The 25,863-nt window shown below is 46.4% G+C and overlaps 1 protein-coding gene and 1 long non-coding RNA gene across 14 annotated transcripts in view; one reads left to right on the plus strand and one right to left on the minus strand.

Moving 5' to 3' along the window:
• The window catches only part of pou3f3b (POU class 3 homeobox 3b), a 205,290-nt gene that overhangs the window by 173,990 nt on the left and 5,437 nt on the right, over positions 1 to 25,863 (plus strand). For 7 of the 13 annotated variants that reach the window (XR_011240551.1, XR_011240553.1, XR_011240549.1 and 4 more), the window contains 3 exons: positions 9,554 to 9,653; positions 20,527 to 22,046; positions 24,356 to 25,567. Coding sequence is in view for 2 of the 13 variants with exons in the window: in XM_069521532.1 (XP_069377633.1) it covers positions 22,827 to 24,038; positions 24,356 to 24,436 (1,293 nt within the window). In the remaining 11 variants the exon portion in view is untranslated. Of the gene's footprint in view, positions 1 to 9,553; positions 9,654 to 20,526; positions 22,047 to 22,107; positions 24,039 to 24,355; positions 25,568 to 25,863 lie in introns of those variants that run through there. The other 6 variants (XM_069521532.1, XM_069521533.1, XR_011240557.1 and 3 more) reach the window with 5 other exon arrangements.
• On the minus strand, positions 4,552 to 20,533 carry LOC109641020 (uncharacterized). Its single transcript, XR_002203550.2, has 3 exons — positions 20,057 to 20,533; positions 9,710 to 9,760; positions 4,552 to 5,166 (listed from the first exon to the last, which is right to left on the minus strand). It is a non-coding gene; the product is annotated as an uncharacterized lncRNA (long non-coding RNA).

A 25,863-nucleotide genomic window follows, 5' to 3' on the forward strand; every position in this document is an offset into this window, starting at 1 on the left:
ATTGTTAGTAGTTAGTTCATCACAATCTCAGTTAATCTTTTGATTAGTTTTTCAGTCAGTTTCTTTTTTGTCAGTCCGTCCATCGTTTGGTGGTTTGTTTGTTTATCCACTTTTACGACAGAGCGACGCCTAGTTTACGTCTCGTAATAATAAAACTCTGGGTAACCACAGGAACGCTGCTGCTGTGGCCGCAGGCACCAGACGTTTGCTAAATCTCGAGCGGCATTGCGATGCGATGGTTGAGTTCTACGTTTTATTCAGTTTGGGTTCGTTTGGTTTATGACGGTTAAGAAACAGGTGGAGAAGTAAAGCAGGATGAGTCGGGTGATATCTCGTAGGAGAAGTTGGGGTGAGACAGTCAACATCAGGTGGAAATAATGTTGTTCTGCAGATTCACATCCTGTCCGTCACCGAGAAGGTCAGAGCTGTTGTATCACATCCTGTCCATGTGAAAAAAAAAACATCCAACCTCTGCGGAAAATTCCGTCTCCATCAACCTGCTGCTTCACTTTTTATGTCAAAGGTCAATTTTAGGTCAAAACATTTTTAGTTTGAGAAACTAAATATCAGCATCTTATATTTTTATTCCCTCTGACATATTCCTTTCTTCCTCTCTCTCCTTGTTCTCCTCCTCTGCCTCCCCATCCCTCCTTCCTCTCGCCCTCCTCCTCCTCTGCTTCCTACCACCTCCCCGCCCGTCTCTCAGTGTGTGATTGATGTCGCGAGGTAGCATTAACACTTCTCACGCTGCTAGTACATGGAGAGAGGGGGAGGTGGTGCAATGTACATGAGCGATTGATTACCTCACCGCTACGAGCTGATGACTCCTCCAAAGATGGCTCCCCGAGAATCGATAAACAAAGCTCCTTCTTTCCTTCTCGTCACCCCCCCTTAAAAAATAAACTTTCTCCCTGTCTCTGTATCCCACCCTCAATTCTCCAAATCAGAGACAGGGAGCTCATGCAGCAATTATGAAGCTACGGCGCATTTGCATACGGAAAAATAATTAAAACAAACAAAGTGAGGCTGGGACCCCCTGGAGAGAGGAGAGGGGAGGAGCAGGGAGGAGGAGGAAGTGAATAATGTGGGCACAGAGAGAGGTTTAATTGCTCCACGCCGGGGTTGTGCCATTTATCTTCAACTCTCTTGCTCCGCCGCTTTTTCATTCGTCACCTTCGTGCAGCTGAGAGTTTACGTAGGTGTTCTCTGTTTCAACGTCAGCGCCCAGACGCACACACACACACACACACGCTGTCATCCTTTTAAGAGACAGGCAGGAACGTCGAGCCGTCAATGTGGAGCGATGACTCAGAGCGCTCCGGAGTTAACTACACCCGCTCACACACATTTTGATGCTCTGGTTTATGTGCCCATAAAGAGCCTTTACATAAAACGAGCCCAGTTCTGCTCTTTCTGCCGTCGGACCCTCTGAAGCCGTCATTACGCTCCTGCAGCTTCCACACTGACGACTTAGTTCCTCCTCCCTAATGTGACTGTGTGTTTTTGTGCACGTGTACTTTGTGTGTATTCCCTTCTTTGTGTCATTGTGTGTGTGTGTGTGTGTGTGTGGCGCTTTAGAGCAGGCTCCCTGCTGACGCTGCGGGGTGCGAGTCGTCCGCCACGTTAGCGCCGGAGTGGCTAAAACTCCATTTTCAGCAGAGTGTTTGAAGCCAGAGGATGAAAGTGGCTGCTCTCTTTTACTCGCTCTCTCTTCTCTGACGCCTCTGATGGACGACTCAGTGGCCGGCCACTTCTTTAATTAAAGGCACAGTCTGACGGTTGTTCCCGCACATTAAAGAGTATTGACCTGATGGCGCTCTGGGCAGATAGGGACGATGTGTATTTCTATTTGAACGTGTGTGTTGTCGCCAAGAGGAGAAAATCTGCTCGGAATCGACACTAACGTGAATCCAGTCCATCGGCTGAGGCGGATATCGAGGTCCCGCCTCTTCACGCTCGAACCAATCGCAAGCCAGTCTCAGCTGTTAATGAATGAGTTTATTTATTTATCATCAATTCAATTTAAAACAGTTTTACAGGAAAAATACCAGTTATTATTCAACTCATGTTGAATAGTAGCCGTGCAGTGGTCCTTTATATGCATGAATGTTTGACTCCAACGGGTGGATCCTTCTTGGACCAACCTGTCCCAGGATGCATTGCACACAAGCATCGAAGCTAACGAGCGAGGTGAACTGAATTTGGACACAACGTCTGTCTCAGGTGGAGGCCGCAGTCTTTTCTCCTTAGTCTTGTCTGAGTAGGTGAACCCACATTTCACATTTTAAATTCTGGACCTTCAGACATTTACTCCCGTTGCGATAACGTCATGTGACTTTAAAACCTCAGGGCGGCTCAGAGCTTAAAGTGTGAAGGGGTAGAATAGCACCGTGCTTCAGGTGAAACTGACAACACTCAGAGAAACAACACAAGCTGCTTCAGTTTCTCACGAGTGAAAATGCATCATGAAATTAAATGTTGCCTCTCGTTTGTGTGGAAACTAAAGAAACGCTCCCTGGTTTCTGAGCAAAACCAAAACAAAAAAAAGCTGATTTAACCAAAGCTGGCGTTAAAACCCAACGTGTTGGGAGTGAGCTTGCATGTTTTTTCTCTTCCCCCCTCTTCGGATATTTGTAGTCGACATTAACATGCAGCCACAGCAGCCTGGTTCACCCTCTGTGAGGAACTCAACATCATCTGAGCTGGCTGTAGCTGCGGGCGAAAACAACAAGGCTTTAAACGCACGCTGTCGAAGAAGAAACGCTTTCAGTCTCTCAGAGCTCATTCTAATCGTGTGCTTCCTGTTTTTGTTGCTTTGTGTGTGTCTGTGTGTGTGAGTGTGTGTAAATCCCTTGCTGTTTGTGAGCTGTGCGACACTGCTGGGTGCTCTCTGTGTCTGGATATCAGGCACCCAGGGATCCTCAGAAACAGGCATTACCAGTTAATGCACCTCTGAAGAGAGCATCTGCACTTAAGGCAATTATACCACAGATGGGTGTGTAGGTGTGTGTGTGTGTGTGTGTGTGTGTGTGTGTGAGACGGAGAGAAAAGAGTGAGGGAGACAGATGACGAGGATGAGAGAGGAAGAGCCTTCACGTAACATTCGATCTGCGTTTCCTTCGTCTCTGAACCAAAATCAGTTTTCCTCACCTCACTCCTGGGTTCAAAACGTTTGAGGTTTATTTTCAGGACCCTGCAATCACACCCTTTTTTCCATCAAAGCCAACAACACACACACAAACACACGCACACACACACACACACACACACACACGTTTCTCGCCTACCTCATTTTTATAGAATCCGTAGTGTCTTTTAAAGCAGGTACACATTGATGTCTCCCGTCGCGCTGATTCTTTCCAGGAACCCGAATTAGAAATCAGCTGCTGTGAACAAGAACTGGTCCAAATAATCTGCTTCTGACCTGAAACGTTAAAAGATCGTGCAGAAACAAACAGTCTGGTTTGTCCGACGCTCACGATTTCGAATGTACGAGTGATGATAAAGTCAAACATTTGCTAAAACAACCACCGGTGACTCTCCTGTGTGTCAGTGAACGCCTCACAGTGGCCGTTATCTCACCTGAAGCGTCTCCAGGGTTATTATCTCCAAATATAATATTCTGGTTTGGTTCCACTGAGCTGTCCCGTGTGTCAGCAGCACCTCTCCCCCCCTCCAGGGGACAACAGGACGGATAATAACAGACTGGACCCCCCATATTGCGGGCAGCCCCATCCTGTGATAAATAAACTGCTGGCTACTCTGACCTCTGGCTGCACCGAGCGCAGAGAGAACATGTGCATGATGGGACGAGCTGGGCGGTGGTGGTTCGGGGGGGGGGGGGGCGGGGAGAGAAGGAGGAGGAGGTATGTTTGTGGTATGTTTCTCCCCTCCGCCGGAGTCAGCGGTCCATCTCTCGCTGCAGATTGCCTATGACAGCGGCGCTATTTCAAGTCGGGGGTTTGAGCTAAATTGGAGTGAGCAATACCACCTGTGCCTGCTGAAGGGCGGCTCTGGTTCGCGCTGTTGCTCCGCAGAGAGGAACTGGAGGGGGGGGCGGGGGGAGCGGAATGGAGGCCCGGCGAGGGGAAGTGGGGGGGGGGGGGGGGTAAAAAAGCTGCTACCTGCAACCATCAAAGCTTCTGTTTCACATGCAATCTGCCCGGCCGGCTCCCCTGTGAGGAGGCGAGCTGCGAGCAGAGCTGGATGTTTGCTCGCTCGCTCTCTCCACAGGTGTGTCTCTCCCTCTCTCTACTCTCAGTCTTTATCTCCCCCCCTCTTCTGCCGTCCTCTCTCTTTTCTCTGTATCATCCATGGCTTCCACGTCTCCTCCTTCCTGTCCCCTTTTTATGAGTTCTGACATTACGAGCAGATCTATCCTCGTTGTAGTTTTAAATCATTTCACAGAGCTTCACACTTTTTAATTTAATGTAGAATAACATTGCAGTTGTTAATCAGTGTGGCCCTTGTAATGTTTTCAAAGAAGCTGTGAGTTGAACTAAATAATAAAATTCAACTATAATAAACTTTGGGATATGTTCTAAATTAATAATTAACAAGAACAAATGATTTCAATCCACACAACTTTATTTGTCGAAATAATACAACAATAGTGATAATCTGTGACACGATAAACATCTGCAGTATTTACAATTGACATTATTTTCTGTGAATGAAAATGTGCGTCTGCAAAATAAACACAAAATACTGTGAACTGAACTAAGAGGACCAGGAGATTGAGTAGAATAATTATAGAAGAATATATCTCTTCTTCTGCAGGAGATTCGATCTCGGGGCCTTTTCAAAGCACCTTTAATTGTTGAAATTGAAAATATATATATTTGTGGGTATCATCCCGACAAGTTCAGTTCTCGTGGCACAAACTTCCACAAGTGAAAACATCCATCACAGACAGTTTCCACCGCGTCGTCGCTCAGTTTCTCCTCCAGATTGTCTGATGAGAGAAAACTGGGATTGGAGGAGTGGAGGCTCCATCCTCCTCCTCCTCCTCCTCCTCCTCTACCTCCTCCTCCTCCTGGGCAGGATACAGTAGGCATCATTTAGTGGCGAGAGCGGTGGAAACAGCGAGGGGTTGGCCACAAGGTCGCCACACTTACTGCATGGCCGAGCTCATTTCCACCGCCGTCCACAGCCCGGGCTTCCCCTCTGAGAGAGAGAGAGAGAGAGAGAGAGAGAGAGAGCAGCCGGTGAAATGGCTCATTCACTTTCTGATCACAGCCCGCCACTCTCTCCCTCACACACTCAAACTGACACACTCGCTGCACAAACACGCACACACTCGGTCACACACCAGGCTGTCTTCTTCTTCATCGTGTGGTTATTTGCTATTTTCGTCCCTCGCTTCCCCCGATCTTCAGCTCCGACAGCTCACTTTGTGATCGCCGTCACCAACCCAGCTCACCAGACTCCATTTTAAAAAAAAAAAAGAGGAGGTTTTTTTTAGGGGCTTGAACGTTTCCTGCACAGAAAAGTAGAACAACCCAACGTGCAGTTGTAGTAATCTGGTAAATACAGATACTGTAATCGTACTTCAGAGAGAAACTGTACAAACTGTAGCTGTCGTTTACTGGAAGACAGTTTTTTTTTCACAGGAACACACAAGCTTGCATCTTCCACACACACACACACACACACTTTCTCTCACACACACAGATTTATGTTCAGGCAGCACAGAAGGCACGGCCGAGCTGAACCAATCCGCTTTTGTTGACTTGTACCGCTGCCAGCTCTCGCTATGAAGACGTCCCATCGGCCAAATGGTCAAATACCTGAGACGAGCAGCGGGAGACGCTCAGGTTGAGCTAAAGCTGAGACTACGAGTTTACCCATGAGAGATTTGTCCACAGAGAATAAATAGAATTAATATAAATAATTCTAGAAACACAGACGGACGCATATTGAATGTGTTGATAGATGTGCATCAGTGATTTAGTGACATTTACTTTAAAGAGAAAAGAGGGAAACAAAACACACGTGATTGTAATGGTACCAAAGAGTTTTTTTTTTCGTCCTCCCTCCGAGCTGAAAATCGCTCTCAGACCGATCGTAAACTCGTCTCCGATACAGTTTCCCCGAGCGACCCCAGTGTCTCATCCAGGGATCGATAGCACCACACGCCGCGGCCCTTTACTCACACTTGAGTCTGGCAGGGAGGGATTGCAGCGAGCCGCCGGGTCAATGGCCGGGTCCTGCTCGGTTGATGGCCGTTCGTTAGAGAGCGGTCGGCGCGGCGGAGTTAACGGTGTCAGGCCTGATACTCCCGCTGGGCCGCACTCTCCTAATGACCGGCCGATCGATAGCCGTCTGTCCTCGGTACTGACCAATCAAAGTGACGCCTCTTGTTGACACATGGAGCTGGAGAGGAAGGTTGAGCTGTGTGTAGTAGTGTTGGGTTCACTGATGCATTCAGACTCTGATAAAATATTATTGATTCATTGCTAACAGCAGCATTTACAGTTTGTGTGTGGGGTTGAGGGGCCGTAAGAACGGAGGAGGAGGAGGAGGAGCTGCGTCTTTATGTCCAACGTGAATGAAAGGCGTTTTTTGAGTAATTATTTTTGTCTTGCAGTTTATTTTTCATAAAAACAACAACTCTGCATCAGGTTCTGTTTTGTTTCTGTGACAAACTCACCTGAGCCTCTGCTTTGTTTCCCTCTTTTCTCTTTCGGGGTGAGGTATTTTTATCGGCTCCGTGGGGTTTCTTTCTCTCAACCGCACAGTTTGTGTTTCTGCGTCTCTGTGCTCTTGTCAGATTTTGGCTTTTCTTATTTTTTTGCAAACAAACCAAACTTAAAAATTATTTATACACAGAAAGGGCCAGGATCTGTTCGGGGAACTGACCCGACCGCGTCGCCTGTGATGCCGCAAAACGCCAAATCCGTTCCTGGAATCCATCAATCTCCTCGTGGCTGTGCTGCATCATGGTCTGGTGTTAGGGTGAGCCGAGGGATGGGGCAGGAAGTGGACGAGTAGTGGACATAAAAGAGGATTCAGGCCACGTGGTGGCGGCTACACTGGAGCCTCAGTCCTCTGTGTCTGTCGCTGAGTCGCCCCGTCCGTCCATCTGTCCCAGCGCCCTCAAAGGGACGTTTGTCCCGGCACGAGGGTCGTTCAGAACACACACACGCACGCACTCTTCTGACTGGACACATGGACATTCGGTGACTCTGAGTGAGGCACTTCAGGAGCACTTTAATCGCCTCGCACGATTAGAGGACTTTGTTTTTAACGTGGAGACTCATCGAGAGACGTTCAGACGACAGAAGAGACGGAGAGCGAAGATTCCACTGATCTGGTTTTATTGTGAAGTCGATTACATCAACGTCAGCTTTTCATCCGCAAAAGAGAACTTTTACTTTTTGATGCAGCATTTTTTTCATTTAGATTTTTTTAAAAGTTAAATTAATTTTTCACACAAAGCACAACAGCAGTCGCCAAATGTGGAGAAACCTGAACACGTAGAATATAAGATACTCGGCAGAGACAAACAGTAAAGACAAGTCATACTTTTCCAGAAAGGATAAAAAGACGAAAAATGTACCAGAGTAAAAGTAAAAGTACTCATCATTCACTGTACAGCATGTGAACAGTATGTACACTGTGTATTTTGTTTAATACAAGAATAATACAAACTCTCGTATTAATACAAATGCAGATGAAAATAAATCTGAACTCGTGTCACATAGGAGATTATCCGGGTCGGCAGGAACGTGTTTTTGTTTCCAGAGCTTCAACCCTGTAGCCAAAAGTTCTACTTCTTCCACGTGTGCGGCTCCTCTTCCAGTTTCACGTCCGTCACGTGTTAGAAAACCTCGTCGACACGTTATTCCCCGTTTGAACGTTTTTTACGAACCACAAGGTTTTTTAAAAAAAATAACGATGTAGAAAACTTGCAGTTACATAAAATGCTAAGTCCCGCCTCGGCTCTGCCAGAATACCTCCAGAAACCGAGCGTCTGAGAGGAGCCGGAGTATTTTCACTGTGAGACGTGACAATGTGACATCACGCTGAGGGGAAATCAGCACGAGCAGATATATACTCGAGAAAGAAAAAAAAAAAATCTACCGCCTCTATCCCTGAGCTCCGCTGACAAAAATGCTTTAGGTGCTGAGGATTATGGATTAATCTATAATAACTAGTGAAGGGAAAGAGAAAAGGAGAGAGGGGGGAAAAAAGAGAAAGAGTCTCCGGAGCCTGGAGTCTATAAAACCACCAGGAGAAATCCTGCCTCATCATCTAACGCTCCCGCTAATATTCCCAAATTATATCATTTAGACCTGTATCAGCTCCGCAGAATTAATCATCATTTCTCTGACACTGGCCGTCCCCAGAGTTCATTACATAAACCACATCTCCTCCTCTGCTTCCTACAACTTGTACACATCCACTTTCTTCTTCTTCTTCTTCTTCTTCTTCTTCTTGGTCCCCTCACCCAGCCCCACCCCTCCGCTCCCTGATAATCTGTTTATCCGTAAGTGTCACATTACATTTGCAAAGCAGCTGGGGGGACCAGTGCCACCGTGTACGGAGGGGCTCGAGTGTGATTACCCGGCCTCATATTTGGCGCTCGCACTCACACTTTGATCTGAACTGTCTTCATAATCACTTCAAAAAGTCTTCCTGAGAGCGTGAGGGCTTTACAAATGGGCTTCCACACACACACACACACACACACACACTGCTGCACTCTTATTCTCTCTCTCGCCGAGTGTGTGTGTGCTCTGTATTTCTACTTTTGCATGTGTGTGTGTGTGTGTGATTGTCCTCTGTCCCTGCTGTTGTCCATTTGTCTGTTTGCTCCACTTTAAATTAATTAGCTCCACCATGTTTTCATTTCGTTTTTCTGATATTTAAGCAAAAGCTAAAAGATTGGATTTCTACATTTTGGTGCAGATCCAGGATTGTTTTCACTTTCTCTAATATTTTTTCTTTTTGATATTTTTCTCTGAGAATCGTTCGTGGATCTGAAAAACGATCACACATGATATTTACAAATGTGCAGAATAAGTTGAAAGATGGAGACGGTTGGACTTGGCCTCGGTACCGAGTGACGTTCCAGTTCTGTGTTTCTGTGTCTAATTGTTTTATTGGATTTTATTCTATTTATGTTTTTGGGGTAATCCGTCCGTCCATCAGTTTGTCTCCATCCTTTTGATTCAGATAAACTTTATTGATACGACTGAGTCCCGTCACTTCGGTGCCTTGCTCTCCCTCTGTGATGGATCTGATTATCTCAGCAGCTACATGTGTCTCACTCCGAGTGTTTCTACCATCAGGTCCAGAAGACGAACAGAACGTTTCAGCATATTTCTAATATCCTGCCCCCGATGTGTCTCGCTGTCTCTCCTCAGTCCCACCTGAGACTCTCTCTCTCTCTCTCTCTCTCTCTCTCTCTGCAGTGGATGGATGGATGGAGGCGGAAGCAGAAACGGTGGCACCTACTCCTCCCCCTCCTCCCCCCTTCGTTGTGTGCTTCAACAATAGCATTTGCATATTTTTATACTCTCTCTCTCTCTCTCTCTCTCTCTCAAAGAAAACAGCCTGAAGCGTGAATACTCCAGCAGCGGGCGTGCAGAGGAAAAAAACGGAAGCTGGGGAGACGGCGTGTCCGCTTTTGCTGGGGGAGAGAGACAGTACGCACACACACACACACACACACACACACACACACACACAGCGTGGCCCTTACCTCCAGAGGTTGAGCATCAATGGGAGGACTCTGGGAGGAGCGGGTGTGTCACTGGAGGACCGAAGGAAAAACAGAGACAACCATTAGAATTAGATTTGTGACTGAAGCATCATGAATCTGCATGTGAGGAGAGTAGCTGAGTACGTTTACTCCAGAACAGGTAGTAGAAGTATTTTTACGCACTTTGTACTCCGCTAATATAAGTTTGACTCAGATCCCAGGCTGAGGAAACGTACTTGTGACAGCAGCAGATACTGAGCGGACACAAGAGCAAGTAAAAGTACAAAATAATATAAAAATAGACAAAATAAAACACAAAACAAAATACACACGGTCCACTACAGATTCTTTTAAGGCTAATAGAAGTTTTATGAAATACTTAAAAAGTAAAATACACACTGTACTGATGTGAAATAACATGATCAAATATAGCCTGAAGTATTTTAGTTGTAGTACTTTCAATACATTATGCTGCAGTTTCTTAAGTGACTTTTTGAATTCACGGTTTAAACTTAATTATCGATAAAATAAGTCTGATCAGTTTCCTTTTCTCCGTCTCGTTGGTTTTTCTGTGACTCAGCAGAATTTTTTTGTGATTTCGCAGATTGAACATGTTTGCGTAACTTCTTTTTTTATTGTCCACTGTGAAATTAACCTTTTTTCACTTTACTGTAAAACAACTAGAATCATCTCTGCGTCGTCCAAACTCAACCAGAAATAATGATCCAGTCATATATTTCCATCACCGTCCAGCGAAAACCACATATTGACTCTGAGTTTTCCAGATTATCCGAGCGTGGTTTTTCGGGTTTGAGAAAAAATGTTCTACTTCTTAAGCTAAATAAAAAAAAAACGTGCTGCCAGAATTTGCCATTTTACAGATTTTATAACATCTAATCTTCGAGAACTCTGATTGAAGCCGCTCCTCTTTTGCTTTTTATATTTATAGGTTATTCTGTTGTTTTGTGACTCAAGTGAAAGCTCTGATTACGTCCACCAGTCAAACTTCATCTCATCATCTGTGACATTTCCAGTGTCTGTTCTCTGTGAGTCTCTGTTCGAGCCACTCACTCCAACGTTTGTCTGAACCCAGCTGCCTGGTTTTCTGTATTTTGGGGCCTTTTTTCGTAGCAAGTTCATGCAAAGCTTTTCCGTTCGCTCGCTCCAGACTGTTCTGCTCTGTGTCTGGCAGCTCTGCACCGGGGAACATGATGTGTTTTCTGTTTGTTTGGAGAAAGCAGCAGAAGAAGAAGAACTGGTGGCAATAGAACAGAGACGTTAATGAGACGTGGAATAAATTCGGCAAAGAAACTCTCACCTCAAAAGACAGAGATAAATAATACTTTGTATTATATTGAGTTAAAATGGCCACTTGATGGTCAATAGTTTAAGTTCAATTGAATCTGAACTTAAATCAACATTTTTCTGACTGGAGTCTGGTTCATAGCAACAAAAAAGTGACTCAGCTTGAGACTAGCTGGTTTCTGTGGTCGCGTACGTTTCCAGATGAGCGTGTGAATCAGAGTCTAAATAAAGATTACGTCATTGCTCGAGACTTAAATTGTGCGAAAACACAAATCTGAGCTTTGAAAAAAATATGCACGGAAGCATAATTCAGCTGAGAACAGACTTTTAAACATGAGACGGTGGATCTCGGCTGTGACATCGACTCCTGTGGGTTCATTTTATCTGCAGCCAGATTCCTGCGAGAACAGCGTTATGTAACGGTGTCACTCTGCGTCTCGGCTGCAGGAGAACACACAGGCTGGATAAATGTGGGCTAAACTAGGGTTTCTGTGACAGACACTGACGGTGCATCGAGACGTGCGTGAGACATTGTTGGGGGGATTTGTGTTTGTGGACCACTAATCCGAAAAGGTCCACGACAAACACAGAATTTTAAACCCCACCCCCCACCCCAGCCGCAGGCGTAACCGCCGAGAATTGGCCATGCTTTGCTAAGCTTTCGTCTCACACCTACAATATGAAGGTTACGGTCTGAGAATAACAAGACGCGCGGCGCTGTGCGGAGGAGAGAGAACGACGTGCTGCATGTAATTTCATTTTACATGACACCCTGCATTATCTCAAGTTCACTCGCACAAAGGAGGCGTCCCTGTGGAAGACCTCGATTTGGAGGTTGTGGGAACATAATACCAGCTCTCAGTCTTTTTCTCCCGCTCCGACAATGGAGACATCCACACGAGCACCGACGCTGTATTGAGACAACGTATATTAATACCAGCATGTGCGGAGCCATATGTTTTGCGCTGAAAAGTCAGAAAAATGTGTGTTGTCCCAGAACTGACGACACATGACGTGTTGGATGTGACACTTCTTCTCAGGCAGTGTGAGAAATGCTCTGAAAAAATGTGAAAAGTATTTATATCGAGACAGAAAAACCTGAATCCTCTCGAGAAACAAACCCTGTTAGTCGTTTTGAAAGAAAACACATATATTCAGCACACATGTTCAGTCACACTTCCTGGAATGACGACCTGCCAAAGGCTGAGAGGGAGATTTGATGTGACAGTCCATGCTGAGTCAATTTTCCAACATGGCTGAACAACAAAGTTCTTTTGTGCTCTTCTCTGTGCTGCATTAATTCTCATGGCTGGTTTCGAGCTAATAATTCCCTTTCAGAGTGAAAAAACCAAAAGCAGAGGAAAGAGTAGAATAAGAGCGAGTCGTCCTTCCTTCCTTCCTTCCTTCCTTCCTTCCTTCCTTCCTTCCTTCCTTCCCTGACTGTGACATGCACTACTTCCTCTCTCAGGCCTGCTGGTGAGTAATGTGCGCTGGGTGTGAGCTCAGAGGGGTCGACGGCCAGCGTGCACTCCCCCCTCAAAGCCGCTTTTGTGATGCTGCTGGCTTCAACGCTCACACCAGGCCTGGGTGAGGAAGGAGGGAGGGAGGAGGAGCTGGCAGCTGAAGCCGAGTGTGTGTCTGTGTGTGTGTGTGTGTGTGTGTGGATAGAATAATCGTACGACTATGTCAGGTGTCTCTGCTCCAGACTAAGTCGAGGAGTGAAAAGGTCACGAATAAATGTTTTAACGACTCGTGTGAGCGGGAGGAGCTGCGGCAGCGCGCATTAGAAAAAACACAATTCATAATTTAACGTGAAAGGTGGCGACTTCAAATGTTTAGGTAACATGTGGTTGAGTCTTTAACCTGCTCAGAGCAAACCAACGGGCGAATTTATCATTTAGAAACCTGCGGATTTAACATGGAAACTCGTTGCAGGCTCGTTTTATAGTAAAATAAAATGCACAAAGGCATAAAAGTACATCTAATCATTACAACAATACATAGACAGAGACGTGTCAAGTAAAAACACGAAAACTAAACACATACAAACAATATTAAATGCAACAACTTTACATGTTTAGTGTCTAATAATCCTTGTTTTAATAGAATGAAAGAGTTAATTGATGTTCGTCCAGATGTTTCTGCTGCTCGATAAGAAGAAAAAGATAATTTCGTAAAAAACACTGTGATAGCTTCTAAATTCATAACAACCTCAAAAACTGTACGATATCAATAAAATACAAAAAACCATGACCTCGAATCATCAAGAGCTAAGGGACGGCGTAAAACGATCACATGACCCAGAAAGAAAAAGTTTTTAAAATGGGTTTTTTATCTGATATGAGGAAAAGATCCCCAAGAGTCAAAACCTGGAGTTCTACGATATGTAAAACCTTAAAGACGCCAACTTAGTTTTTATTAAAATTATAAAACTAAAGGTTGAAATAAAAGTATTAATAAAAGTATTGTCTGAAGACCGTCACGGTCACAAACCCGGCTGATCTGTGTGGGTGTGGTTTGACCACATGTCGGTGACTGTGGTCTGGAAAACCAGTGAGAGGAACGCAGGAAGAAAAAAATCCAGAAATGTCTCGTGTTAAATCGAGCAGAGGAAGAAGAAGAAGAAGAAGAAGAAGAAGAAGAATTTTTGCTGCAGGATCCAAAAACTCAAACTGGAGTCAAAGTGTTTAAAAAGTAAGAAATGATGACGTTTATGTCAAATCTGATTATCACTGGAAATAACACGAGGACCAACGCTTCAGTGTGTAACGGCATAATCATGTGTTCACATCCGAACACCTCCAGTACATCACCTTAATACCCCCCCCCCCCCCCGCTGCTGCTGCTGCTGATGTGGCCGCATGTTTGTACGTCATCCAATCGGTGTGTGTCTGAATGTGTGTGTGTGTGTTGCCCACGGAGGGGGAGGAGGGGGAGGAGGGGGAGGAGGGCGAGTCATCTACAAGATGTATGTAAACCCATTTCCAAACAAATGGGCCTGACTGCACGGCAACGGCGAGAGGTGCCATAAGCGTCCGGCGTGCATAATGCCCGCATGAATCAAGACTTCCGGGGCCGCGGAACGTGACCACACAAGCTCTCGTGTGAAAAGCACACGTCAGCCGCGCGCACATGTCATCAACCACAGCTCCGAAGCCGAGACACTCATCATTATCGTACGCGCCTTGAACCCACAGCTGGCTCGCCACGCTCAGCCCATCTTGTTTATGCGTGTGTGATGGAGACGTAATTCAATATAATACGTGCATTACGTAATAGAGGGGTGTCAACGTGTGGCCTGAGGACCCACAGGGGCCGTGTGGGGACTTTTAAAAGACGTGTTTGACAGGTTTTTACATCAACAGTTGGATTCAAATGGATTTCTCTCCAGTTTCTTGCCTCGTGTGAGTGAATGGAAGAAGAAATCAGTCCAGAGCTCCGACATAAAAGAAACATGGCTTCCAGTGACGTGAAGTGTTAGCGAAGCTTGTCAGGGTGTTAAATCTGATCTCGGTTACTTAAAACATTAAGTGTAGCTGTAAAATAAACCCTGAAACCCGTAAAACACAGAAAGGCTGTCCGCCACTTTGCTGTTACGGAGTTAACTTAACTCTACGCTCTGGTCAACCTGCACTGGTCCCATCACAGCTGTACGTTTGCTGCTCGCTTGCAAAGCATCATGGATCATCAGACGGACGTGGGTTCGTCATGGCAACAGTCTGCGCCGTCTGTCTCTTTGTACACGTCACACCTCCACACGTGTGTGTGTGTGTGTGTTATCATCGCTGTGTAAACTCTGCAGCATTTTCTACGCAACACACTCAGAAGTCACATGAGCAGCCGCTGCAAGTACAACACACACTTACACACTCGGTGTGTGTGTGTGTCGTACGCCACGCAGCCCGGCGGCCTTCACCCCGAGAGGCCTGGCTCAGAGTCAGGGCCCCGCCGGCAACTCCGGCTACCCCTCAGCTCAAACATGGCAGCGACAGTGTGTGTGTGTGTGTGTGTGTGTTTGTGGGGGGGGGGGGGGGGCAGCAACGAGGTCATCATTTATCCCTGATTGGGACGGAGGCGCTCGTGTAGGATTTGCCCATAAAGACGAGGAGACGACATTTCCTGCCCGTTTCCCTCATGAATATCAGAGACGGCGGCGGCGCCACCACAGCAACACATGCGGGAAAATTACAGCCCTATTATTTTATTTGCATTACCTGTAACAGGCAGCATGTCGGCTGCTGTATTTATTGCCTTATCAGCGGCGGCGTGGCTGTAAACATTCTCAGATTTATTAGCCAAGCGGCTTTGCCCCAAACATCACACGTAATTACTGAGCAAATAGAGCAAAGACGTATCTGGAATTATTTTTTTTGTTGTTTCCTCGACTTTGCGGGCTTTGCGATGGATTGACCAGACTTAGGGGGGGGGGGTGTTTCCTGCCGCTGCCTCGGACCCAGACGTGTCTGCAGCCTCGACAGGGAATCAGAGTGGCTGTTATTTCTACGGCTTTATATCCAGAGTCGCTGCTATCGGAGATGTGGTTAGCGCTGGGGTTTTTTTTTTCTCTACCTGAGCGCCTGCTTCCATCCAATTATGTTGTTTGTCTTCTCAAAGGCCTCTATACCTCGAGCTTTGTAGACCCCCCCCCCCCCCCCCCCCGCCCCCCCGTGCTCCTGCACACACTGTGTTTCACAAAGTTAGACAGAACTAGATCCATTAAGTTGGTGAAATGAGCAAAATAAATAAAAAAAAGTGCAGCAGAGGGTTACCCTAGGTGCGCCCGTTCTTCTGTTATCCAATTTTACTGGGATTTGGAGTGATTTGCGCCTGGTTCCCCGAGGGAAATAAATACTTTGATTAATGTAATCCTGGGCAGGGAGGTGCCACACAATCCCACCGCCCCCCCCCCCCCCCCTTGTATCCTCGGGGAACGCCACTGTTTAACAAACAAAAACAAAAAGCGACGACTATGGAGAGACGAGCGGCGGCGGCGGATACAAACCAGGCGGTCGCACACTTCTATAGATTTGATTTCCTGCGGATTTAGTTTATTTATTAATTACTCTGCTTAATAACACTATCATTCTTGATTAGCATGTGTGATGCAGAGTAACAGAATAGAAAAATACCAACGTGTCCGTCTGCTGATTTGCATACACAATAACACCGGTTTGTTTTGATGCTGCTGGAGGGGGGGGGGGGGGGGGGGGGGGGGGGGGGGGGGGGGGGTGCTCAGGCATGTGTGTCCATGCTGATGTGGTTTACGTGTGTGTGAGAGAGAGAGAGAGAGAGAGAGAGAAGAAGGGATGTGGCACTACAACACTATCAACACTACCAACACAAGTAAGGGATGGGGGTGGGATGAAGCTGAAGACTGACACACACACACACACACACCTTCCTCTCTCTCTCTCCACTCTTTCACTCAGAAGCTGCACTTCATTCTATCTTTGCCCTCCCCCCCCTCTCTCTCTCTCTCCAGTGTGTGTGTGTGTGTGTGTGTTTACATCATCAGGCCTCACAGACAAATCTTTTCCTCCTTATTTTACGTTCTGAAACCAAACAAACTCCCGTCTCTGCAACTTTGGACGTTTATTTTCAAATTAAAATCTGTTTGACTTGTATGTTCAGACAACACTTTAATCTGTTGCTCGTTCTGGGTCCACAAATAAAAACACAATTTATCTTCTCTAATTAAAACACCTCTTTTTTTTTTTGCCCCATTTCTAACTGAATTGATAAAATAAATATATTTCAGCCAATTGAATTGATGCCATAACACACACATGGAAGAAATGACTCACCCAAAGCATGCAACGTTTTCTTCCTCCACCACTGAGCCCAGCTTCGGGCCAAATTATGACATCCTGATAGATTTCCAATACCAAATCAATACAGGCTGTGTCTGAGCCATGAGTCACGATGCGGTGATCTCTCTCATGTAATCTTTACCTGCACGTCGGCCCATTCACACACTCAGAAGAATGAGAGGTGCATGTGTACATCTGTATTAATAGAATATTAATAAAGTGCCTCAGTCTCGTTTGAATGGGTTAAGAAAAAAAATCCCATTCATGTCTGAAATTGGAGGCACGTTTAATGCTCGATATTCAGTGAAGCCCATTTAATTAACGCTATAGTAGCTACATTATCATTTAAGTGCCCAGAGTTGGACCCAGCTTTAAATCAACGGTGCTGGTGACGTGAGACACACTCAGCGTATGTCGTCTCGGATTAGTGACTGGACCCAGGCGCATGGAAATAAATTACGCAGCGCTATGGGCAACTTAAAGTGCGGCTGTAATTAAAAGAGGCAGGAATTGCGTCAATTTAATCTGAATATTGTGCGCAAGGCTGCGGCGGGTTCGTCCTGCGCCCTGTGTGAGGTTGCACATAAATAAAAAAGTGTCAGCTGTCAGGAGTTTATGGAGGCTGGAGAAAGTGGAGTCCAAGTGATGAGAGCACGAGGGTGTTTTATGGGGGACAGAGGATGGATTAACGTGCTGCGTAAATTGATTTTTCTGTTCCTATTGGTGTTTTAGTCTCCCCACTGAAAGCCCATCATGTTTTTATATTTTCCTCTAAAACTTTAAAAAAGAAATCTGCTTTATCAGCTCGCATCAGAAACACGTGACAGTGTGTGTGTGTGCGTGAGAGATATTCTGCGGGTTCATGATAAATTAGACAATCTGCTCCTGGAGGAATAAATAAATGGCCTCCTGCTCCCAATAACCGTCATAGTTGCACCGTGACAGAATGGGTGCGTAATGCGTAATAACGCACAGTGCTGCTACTGCTGCTGCTGATGATGACGATGATGAAGAACAACGCTGCATGGTGCAACACTAAGCGGCCGGTCAAGCATGCAGAGGAATTGCAATGCACTAATTCCCGCGATGATTCATGGCTCCTGCCCGGCCCCTCGTTTGTTGATAATTCTCGGAGTCATATGTTTCCACAAAGACCTGCTGGCTCAGACTTATGGCTTATAGGCTCCTGCAGATGGCTACTGGCTTCAAAACAAATCACTGGCTATTTGCATATCAACGAGGGCTGTCATTGATCAATACAGGGAGAGCTCTGCAGCATGTGTGGAAAAAAAAAATAATAATGTGAAGAAGAAAATGTGAAAACCCGTCTTTAACATTTTTGCGTAATTGAAAGAAGGTGTTTTTAAATCGAGGGATGAACCAGGATATAGTCGGAGCCCGTGGTAACATAGTTCTTCTGCAGGAGCATGAATTAGTATTAGCATATCATCGCTGCTCTATTTATCAAACAGCTTAAGTGCAGCCCCGGTGCATGACACTGTTCTGTCTTTACGGGCCTCTGGATGTCTGTCCCCATTCAGTCACTTCCCTCCTCTAACCCGCTGATATCGTCATCGCCCATCCTGCCGCGCACTTCACGATTACGCACGAAACTGTGGCCAAGAAGAACGCACCTATACACTGCAAAGGATCACCAGCTAGGGCGGATGTCATGGAGAAGGTGAGCACAGTGAGATGGGTCCTGCAGATCAGAGTGAGAAGCTCTCAGAGGAGAGAAGTTCAAACAATCATGGGAACATCCTGGAATGTATCCACATTTAATGAAGCCATCAGTTATCTTATTAATTTGTGATATTTGTCATATGTGATCTGTAGTTTTTTTCTTTTTTTTTTTTTGGAGTGTAGTTTTTGCAGCATTTGCATCACGAGTGAGCGCGACACCTGGCGGCGCTGATGCTGTTTTTAATTTATTTCTGATGACCGCTCACCTCCAGCTTGACCCACTGACGTGTTGTAATTCAACATGTAACATTTAATTCCACTTATCAGTAAATCTCAATCCCCAGCTGATCATCTCCACGTGCGTTATTTGACTTTTACGCACAAGAACATGAGAGTTTCTTATTTTAAAACATCGCGATAACTTCAGATCAAGTTGTGGCTCGGCTGCAGCCTGACATCATCGTACTCTCCCGGTTATTTCCGTTCCTTTGCATGAAGTAATCTCGTTACTGTAACGCGTTACCGCCCAGCTCCGGTGCTGCTGGCCCGGGACGTGGAGCCTCTTTTCATCTCGACTCCAGTGCACAAACATACAGCTTAATGCGACCAGTGTTTCCCTCTTCTATGGCGCTCACCATGGCGACCAAGTGCTGGGCTCAGAAATGCGCTCCCCATCAATGCAGGGAGAGGAGTTAACCCGTGAGAAAAAAAATAACCCACCTCCTCAAACCCGGGTTTTCACGCAGGAAGACGCCGAAATGTTGCGTTTTTTTAGTTTTTACGCATCCCTCCGCGCGCAGTTTCTCGCCATAAATTGCCTGTGACCGGATCTCTTTTGCGTCTGCACGTTTTTCAGAAACAAGTTTTCTCAACACCGCCCTCCTCCATCCGCTCCTTGGATCAGCTCCAGACCCAGAGGAGTAAAGAGGGAACCGGTCAGCGCGCGTTGAATCCAGGCTCTGTAGGAGCCTCGTCAGTGGAGGAGCCGCGGTCTCACTGCACAACAGCAACTTTAAACAAACTTTAGATCGATTCACATGAAATGATTTCATATTGCACTTGCCTACGCGATGATGCCTCTGGAGGATTCAAGCGAGGGGTCTCTCTCTCTCACACACACTCACCCCCTCCCTTCATTATCCTCCCCCTATCCTCTCCCTGCTTAAAATGTGATTGATTGCACTTTTCTCCGGTGGACATTCACTACAAAACAGCACAGCTTATCCATCTGCCTGCTATTTATATATAAAAAAAGCAGAAAAAAAGGAAAAAGGCCTGGTGCGCAAAAACAAGCAGCGCCGCGAGTATTGATTTTTACGCATTCGGTGAAAAGGAAACGCATTTGCAATTCGGTGTTTAAATACTAACTTAGATAATGCTGGTGCATGCAGCAGCGGAGGAAATCACAAATATCGTGTGAAGCACAGGGATCAGTCTTTGAAGGAAACGCATCTCGGTGGAGAAATGCGCGAGAAGGCGATAAACTGCTCACAATTCCCCCGAGCGCAAGGAAAAAGAGAAATGCGCACAAGATGATATGTTGACTTACCTTGAGTCCGAGGAAACAGAACCGTCTTCACATTGTCTGTGTGGAGTCTGTAAACCGTTATCTCCCTTTCCTTCGCCTCCGTGCGCCCTAAGATTTTCTTTCCTCTGCCTCAACTGAGCAGGAGCACTCCTCGGCTCCCGCTATTATTTTCACTAAAATATATGAAAATTTATGCAAATGAAAATCAGCACTAACTGTTCGTCTCTTGTTATACTTGGGGATGATTTTTTTTCCTCTCCCCCCTTTTCTTTCTTTCTTCCTTTCTTTTTTCTGCATGCAAAATAAATGAACTCCCCCAGCAGGGAACTTGGGAACCTTTTTTTTTTATATATATATAATAAGCAAATAAATAATAAACACATGGTACAGCAGAGAGGAGAGTGTTTATCCGCGCTCAGTGATTTCTGGAGCGTTTGTGAAATGTTGTATTTGATGTATATTGCACACGAGTTTATTTCTTTCTTTTTCAGGGGTTATCTTGAGCATGGAGCTCTCTCCTCTGCAGCCTGTCACGTTTCCACTGGCCGCCTGAGACGCCCCTTCAGAGCGTGTGGATTGAACAGCAGTAATTTAGACAGAATTCCTCACTGTATATTAATGAATAGAGGGCCTCATGGCTCTGGCCCCTAGCCTGCCTATTCAATGTAAACAAATCCACGAGGCAGGAGGATTTGAGCCCAGGCCAAATTAAATCTACTGGGATGAGAAGAAGAAGAGGAGGAGGAGGAGGAGGAAGTGGTAGAAGAAGGGGGGGGGGGCACATGTCCACAACTCCTCCACTGCCTCACATTTGCCCTGAAATCCCTTCTGCAATAAAACATCTGATTTTGGAGCTTATGGATTTAACGCGTGACACGTAGTTCTGACCTGTAAACAAAACCCAGTTAATCCTGTCACCTGCCACAGACCGTGTTCCGTCCAGGTGTGTCCACAACCCCCCCCCCCCCCCCCCCCCCCCGCCCCCCCCAACTCCACCAGCGCAGCGGGAGCTTTATATCTGGCACTTGTTACCACCCATGGGTGCGTCCAAAGGCGCAGGGGTCCCACGCACAGACAAAGGGCCTATTCATCTCCAGGGTTGCGTGGTCATCTTGAGGGATGCTGCACATTTTAAGGTGCTCGATCTCTCTTCTTTTCTTTTTTACACTTTTGGCAGACGTTCCCAGCCATACCCCCCCACCCCCCACTCCCCCAAGGACTGCTCAATTTGCCCTTGTTTTGGTTGCCACTTGCTCTTTCACCGTGCCTCAGTGAAGTTGCCTGTGCGTGGCGTTTCCGCATGGAAGCATCCCCGCAACCTTTGTGCGTTAACTCCTGAGGAGCCGAGGGGCTGCGGTCCCTGCTCCTCTCTGCAGCTCTGCCTGAAAGGTGCATTCACAAATCCACACTTTATATATTCGTTCATGTTTTCAGAGACAAGATGAAGCATTGTTAAAGTTTCCTGAGCGTTTGTCTCCAGAGGGAATTAACCCTCCAACCGTGGCACTGGTGCCTTATTCTATTACGCATCCAGGTCAGAATACCAAACAATTATAATTGTTTCCAACACATCTTACGTGTGTTTGTATGTTCTGAGTAAACTTGCATCAGAACAACAGAAGATAAACGCATTTTACGCACATTTATATTGCGTAAATAAAGTTGATCCATGTGTGTGTTTAACGCATGCATGTTCAAACTCACACTGTCATACATGTGTACTCGTGCGTAAAAACATGTATTGAAGCTTTTCTGCACAAAATTACAGAATGTTGGAGGTTTTACGCACGAAAGTCGAGGTCAGCGCTTATCGACCTCTTTTTTTATTTACCCCCTCAGCCTCCCAGTGTCTCAGCAGTGTTTACTACCAGGTCGTCTTCCCCGTTTTGTTTGGACTGCAATTAAAAACCAGCCAATCGGAACAGCCGGAAGGAGGGACCGTGCGCCCGGAGCAAGGCTGGCGAGGGCTGCCAATCACACCCCGGGTATCCAATCAACGGGGACGCACGGGGTAAACATCCGCGCGTCGTCGAGTGCGGGGGGAGGAGGGGGTGAGGACGGTGGGGGGGAGTGAGGGGGCGGGGCTACACGGCCTGTCAGGGGGAGAGAGAGATAGAGAGAGAGGTGGAGAGAGAGAACAAGCGAATGAGAGGAGAGGCTCGCGAGCGGTGCCGCGCGCTCCTCTGCTGGACTGTACTTGAACGGGAGTTTGCGGTTTGGCAGGTTTATACACATCAAAACAGAACAAAGAGAGAGGCTCCAGTGCTATAAAAGAAGAGAGAGAAAAGAATAAAGCGAGGGAGAAATCTCTGCGACTGAATTACAAAAGAAGAGAGGACGCTCTGCTAATGATTCTCACATCCACACGGGACATAAACCAGGACTTTGTACATTGGGGACAATTTGCGAGGCTTTTTGTTTTTTCGCCTCCTCCAAAAGTTTGTTTGGGACGACTCCTGCTTTTCTCTGCTGTATATTTGAATTTGAATTTCATCCCGGTGAGAAACTTTCTGCGCGGACTGCACATGGTTTCAAAGGGCTTTTGAAAAACCTGGATTTTTACTCGTGTGTGAAGTAGAATGTGGTAAATACATGCGGATTTTATTCGGTTTTCTGTCGCCGCTCCCGAAGCTTTTTGGCGTCTTTTTACGCACGTCCATGGTATTTGCCAAAAACCTACTCATACTTTTAAAGTTTGAATAATTCATGAGATACAATTTGCCCGCTCGAAAGAAGTGACTGTAAAAAGGGAGGGGGGTTATCCACAAACATATTCATAAGGGTTGACGGAATGGCCACCGCCGCTTCCAATCCTTATCTGCCCAGCAATAGCATCTTATCGTCCGGCTCCATCGTGCACTCTGACTCAGGAGGTGGTGGCATGCAGCCGGGCAGTGCTGCGGTTACCTCGGGGTCTGGGGGCTACCGGGGAGACCCCTCGGTCAAGATGGTACAGAGTGACTTTATGCAAGGCGCAATGGCAGCGAGCAACGGGGGACACATGCTGAGCCATGCCCACCAGTGGGTGACATCCCTCCCGCACGCCGCAGCGGCGGCAGCAGCGGCCGCGGTGGCTGCAGCTGAAGCCGGATCGCCCTGGTCGTCGAGCCCCGTCGGGATGACGGGCAGCCCCCAGCAGCAGGACGTGAAAAACTCCGGCAGAGACGATCTGCACACGGGCACCGCGCTGCACCACAGGCCCCCTCACTTAGCTCCACACCAGACTCACGCCGGGGCTTGGGGGAGCACGACTGCGGCGCACATTAACTCCATATCCGGGGGCCAGCAGCAGCAGCAGTCGCTGCTCTACTCCCAGCCGGGAGGCTTCACTGTGAACGGGATGCTGAGTCCTGGGAGCCAGAGCCTGGTGCACCCGGGCTTGGTGAGGGGGGACACCCCGGATCTGGACCACGGCAGCCACCACCACCACCATCACCACCAGCATCCGCACCACCAGCACCACGGCGGCGTCAACAGCCACGACCCGCACTCGGACGACGACACGCCGACCTCGGACGACCTGGAGCAGTTCGCCAAGCAGTTCAAGCAGCGGAGGATCAAACTGGGCTTTACGCAGGCGGACGTCGGCTTGGCTTTGGGCACCCTGTACGGGAACGTTTTCTCTCAGACCACCATCTGCAGGTTCGAGGCTCTGCAGCTCAGCTTCAAGAACATGTGCAAGCTCAAGCCTTTGTTAAACAAGTGGCTGGAGGAGGCCGACTCTTCCACCGGCAGCCCCACCAGCATCGACAAGATCGCGGCGCAGGGGAGGAAGCGAAAGAAGCGCACATCCATCGAGGTGAGCGTCAAGGGGGCCCTGGAGAGCCACTTCCTAAAATGCCCCAAGCCCTCGGCCCAGGAGATCACCTCCCTGGCGGACAACTTGCAGCTGGAGAAGGAGGTGGTGAGAGTTTGGTTTTGCAATAGGAGACAGAAGGAAAAACGGATGACGCCCCCAGGAGTGGCACAGACGCCGGAGGATGTGTACTCTCAGGTCGGCAATGTGAGTGCAGAAACACCGCCCCCCTCCATGGACTGCAAAAGAATGTTCAGTGAAACATAGAATATTTTATATGAAATTAAGCTGAGTAGAAACACAGACTATCTCCAGGATAGACACATTTTTTTTGATACTGTGATTGTGAGGGAATATGAATAAGACTGCAAATTGTGTTTATCTATTTTTCTCCAGAAAAGACAGAAAGAAAAAAAAAAAAAAAACAACCTCTCTCCCCCCTTTTTCCTCCCACTCCCCATCAGAACAAGCACCGTGTACCTTCTTCCAGGCCCTAACAGGTTCCTTCTGCTTTTTTCTTTCAGGGGCATTTTTTAGTAGATTACTTAAAAGATGCAAGTGAAGCGAGCGACCAGAGGGTGACAACCACAAGTTCATTCCACCAGGTAATTTTGGCGCATTAAAACACACCGAGAGGAAACCAAGTATTGTTTTTTTTCCCTTCTTCTTTTTTCTTCTCCTCCCCTGCAAAAATAACACTATTCCCTCCTCATGACCCTGTGTTTGAATTGGGAGAAACAAAGGAGCAGGCATTTTGTATATTTAGAAATGGGACTATAAACCGCCCTCCTCCTCCTCCTCCTCCTCCTCCTCCTCTTCTTCAACAATAACAGAGGAGAAACACTGCACCAACGTGAAGAAGATCCACGAGGCTTCCATCAGCTCTTTTTATTCTTCTTTTTTTTATTCTGAGGTGGATTGCATGGCTTCGTGCACACACACACACAGACACACACAGACACACACACACGGAGGAATTAGGGGATTTTTTGATTTTTGATTTTTTTTTTTCCTCATGACAGAAAAGACACCAGGACCAGGACTGATCTCAAAGATCTCCTCTTTAAAATATTATTATTATTTAAAGGACTGTGACGCCGTGAGTGGATTTTTCTTTCCTTCTTCAAACCCCCCCACCCCCACCCCCCCACTCAACAAATAGAGAATAAGACATTTGAAAAAGACTTCAGCTGCACTTATTTGAGAAAAAGAAAAATGTGTTGCCAAGTGTGACTGAGTGGGTGCTGTGGACATTAATGCTGCCATTTCTAAGCAGTGTTCTTTGGTAGGTTTTAATAAACAAAACTCTGTAAAGCCGGCAATATAGATCACTAGATCAGATTCTGATCTGACTTATTTACTTTATATTTTTCATCAGAATGACTTGTTTTAATATTTTATTCGGAATACATATGAATTATTCCAAACGGTAATTTATTTTCCCCCCCAGGAACTTGTGTAAGATGCTTCCCCCTCCCCTTATTTTTTTTTTTTCTTGTTTTAATTTCATTTGGTTTTTTTTTTTCTTATATATATATAAATATATTTTTTTGTTGTTGCCCTTATTTGTTTAATTTTGTATTCTCGTTTCTAAAGGAGCACAAATCATCCTGAGCTGACATTGACCGTTGTTAGGTAATAAGGGTATATTTTGATGTGATCATTTGATTGTAATTTAATTTCAGTAGTGGTTCCGTACGAGCTGATTGAGACACAATAAATTTGTTAGAATGAAATGCAGTCATCTTGTGTTTTGAAATTTATATTTCTATCGGTTTTTGTTGGGCTGGTTTTTTTATTTATAATCTGTTATTTTCCTCTTTGTGCTGTTTTAAAGCTGCGAGTTTATAAAAATGTCCCCTTTAGACAAATATAAAGCAAAGCAAATGGTCTTTAACGAAAAATAAAAGTGATTCTATTTATTTATCCAACCAAACAGCGTTTAAACAAGTATGAATGCAGAATTTACGGGTTTTCATGAGACAAGTGTCTCCACCAGGACAGACGAGTGTAAATGTCACGCACCGGCGCA

This window comes from Paralichthys olivaceus, chromosome 24 (assembly GCF_024713975.1).
Source record: "Paralichthys olivaceus isolate ysfri-2021 chromosome 24, ASM2471397v2, whole genome shotgun sequence".
NCBI classification, from domain to species: Eukaryota; Metazoa; Chordata; class Actinopteri; order Pleuronectiformes; family Paralichthyidae; genus Paralichthys; species Paralichthys olivaceus.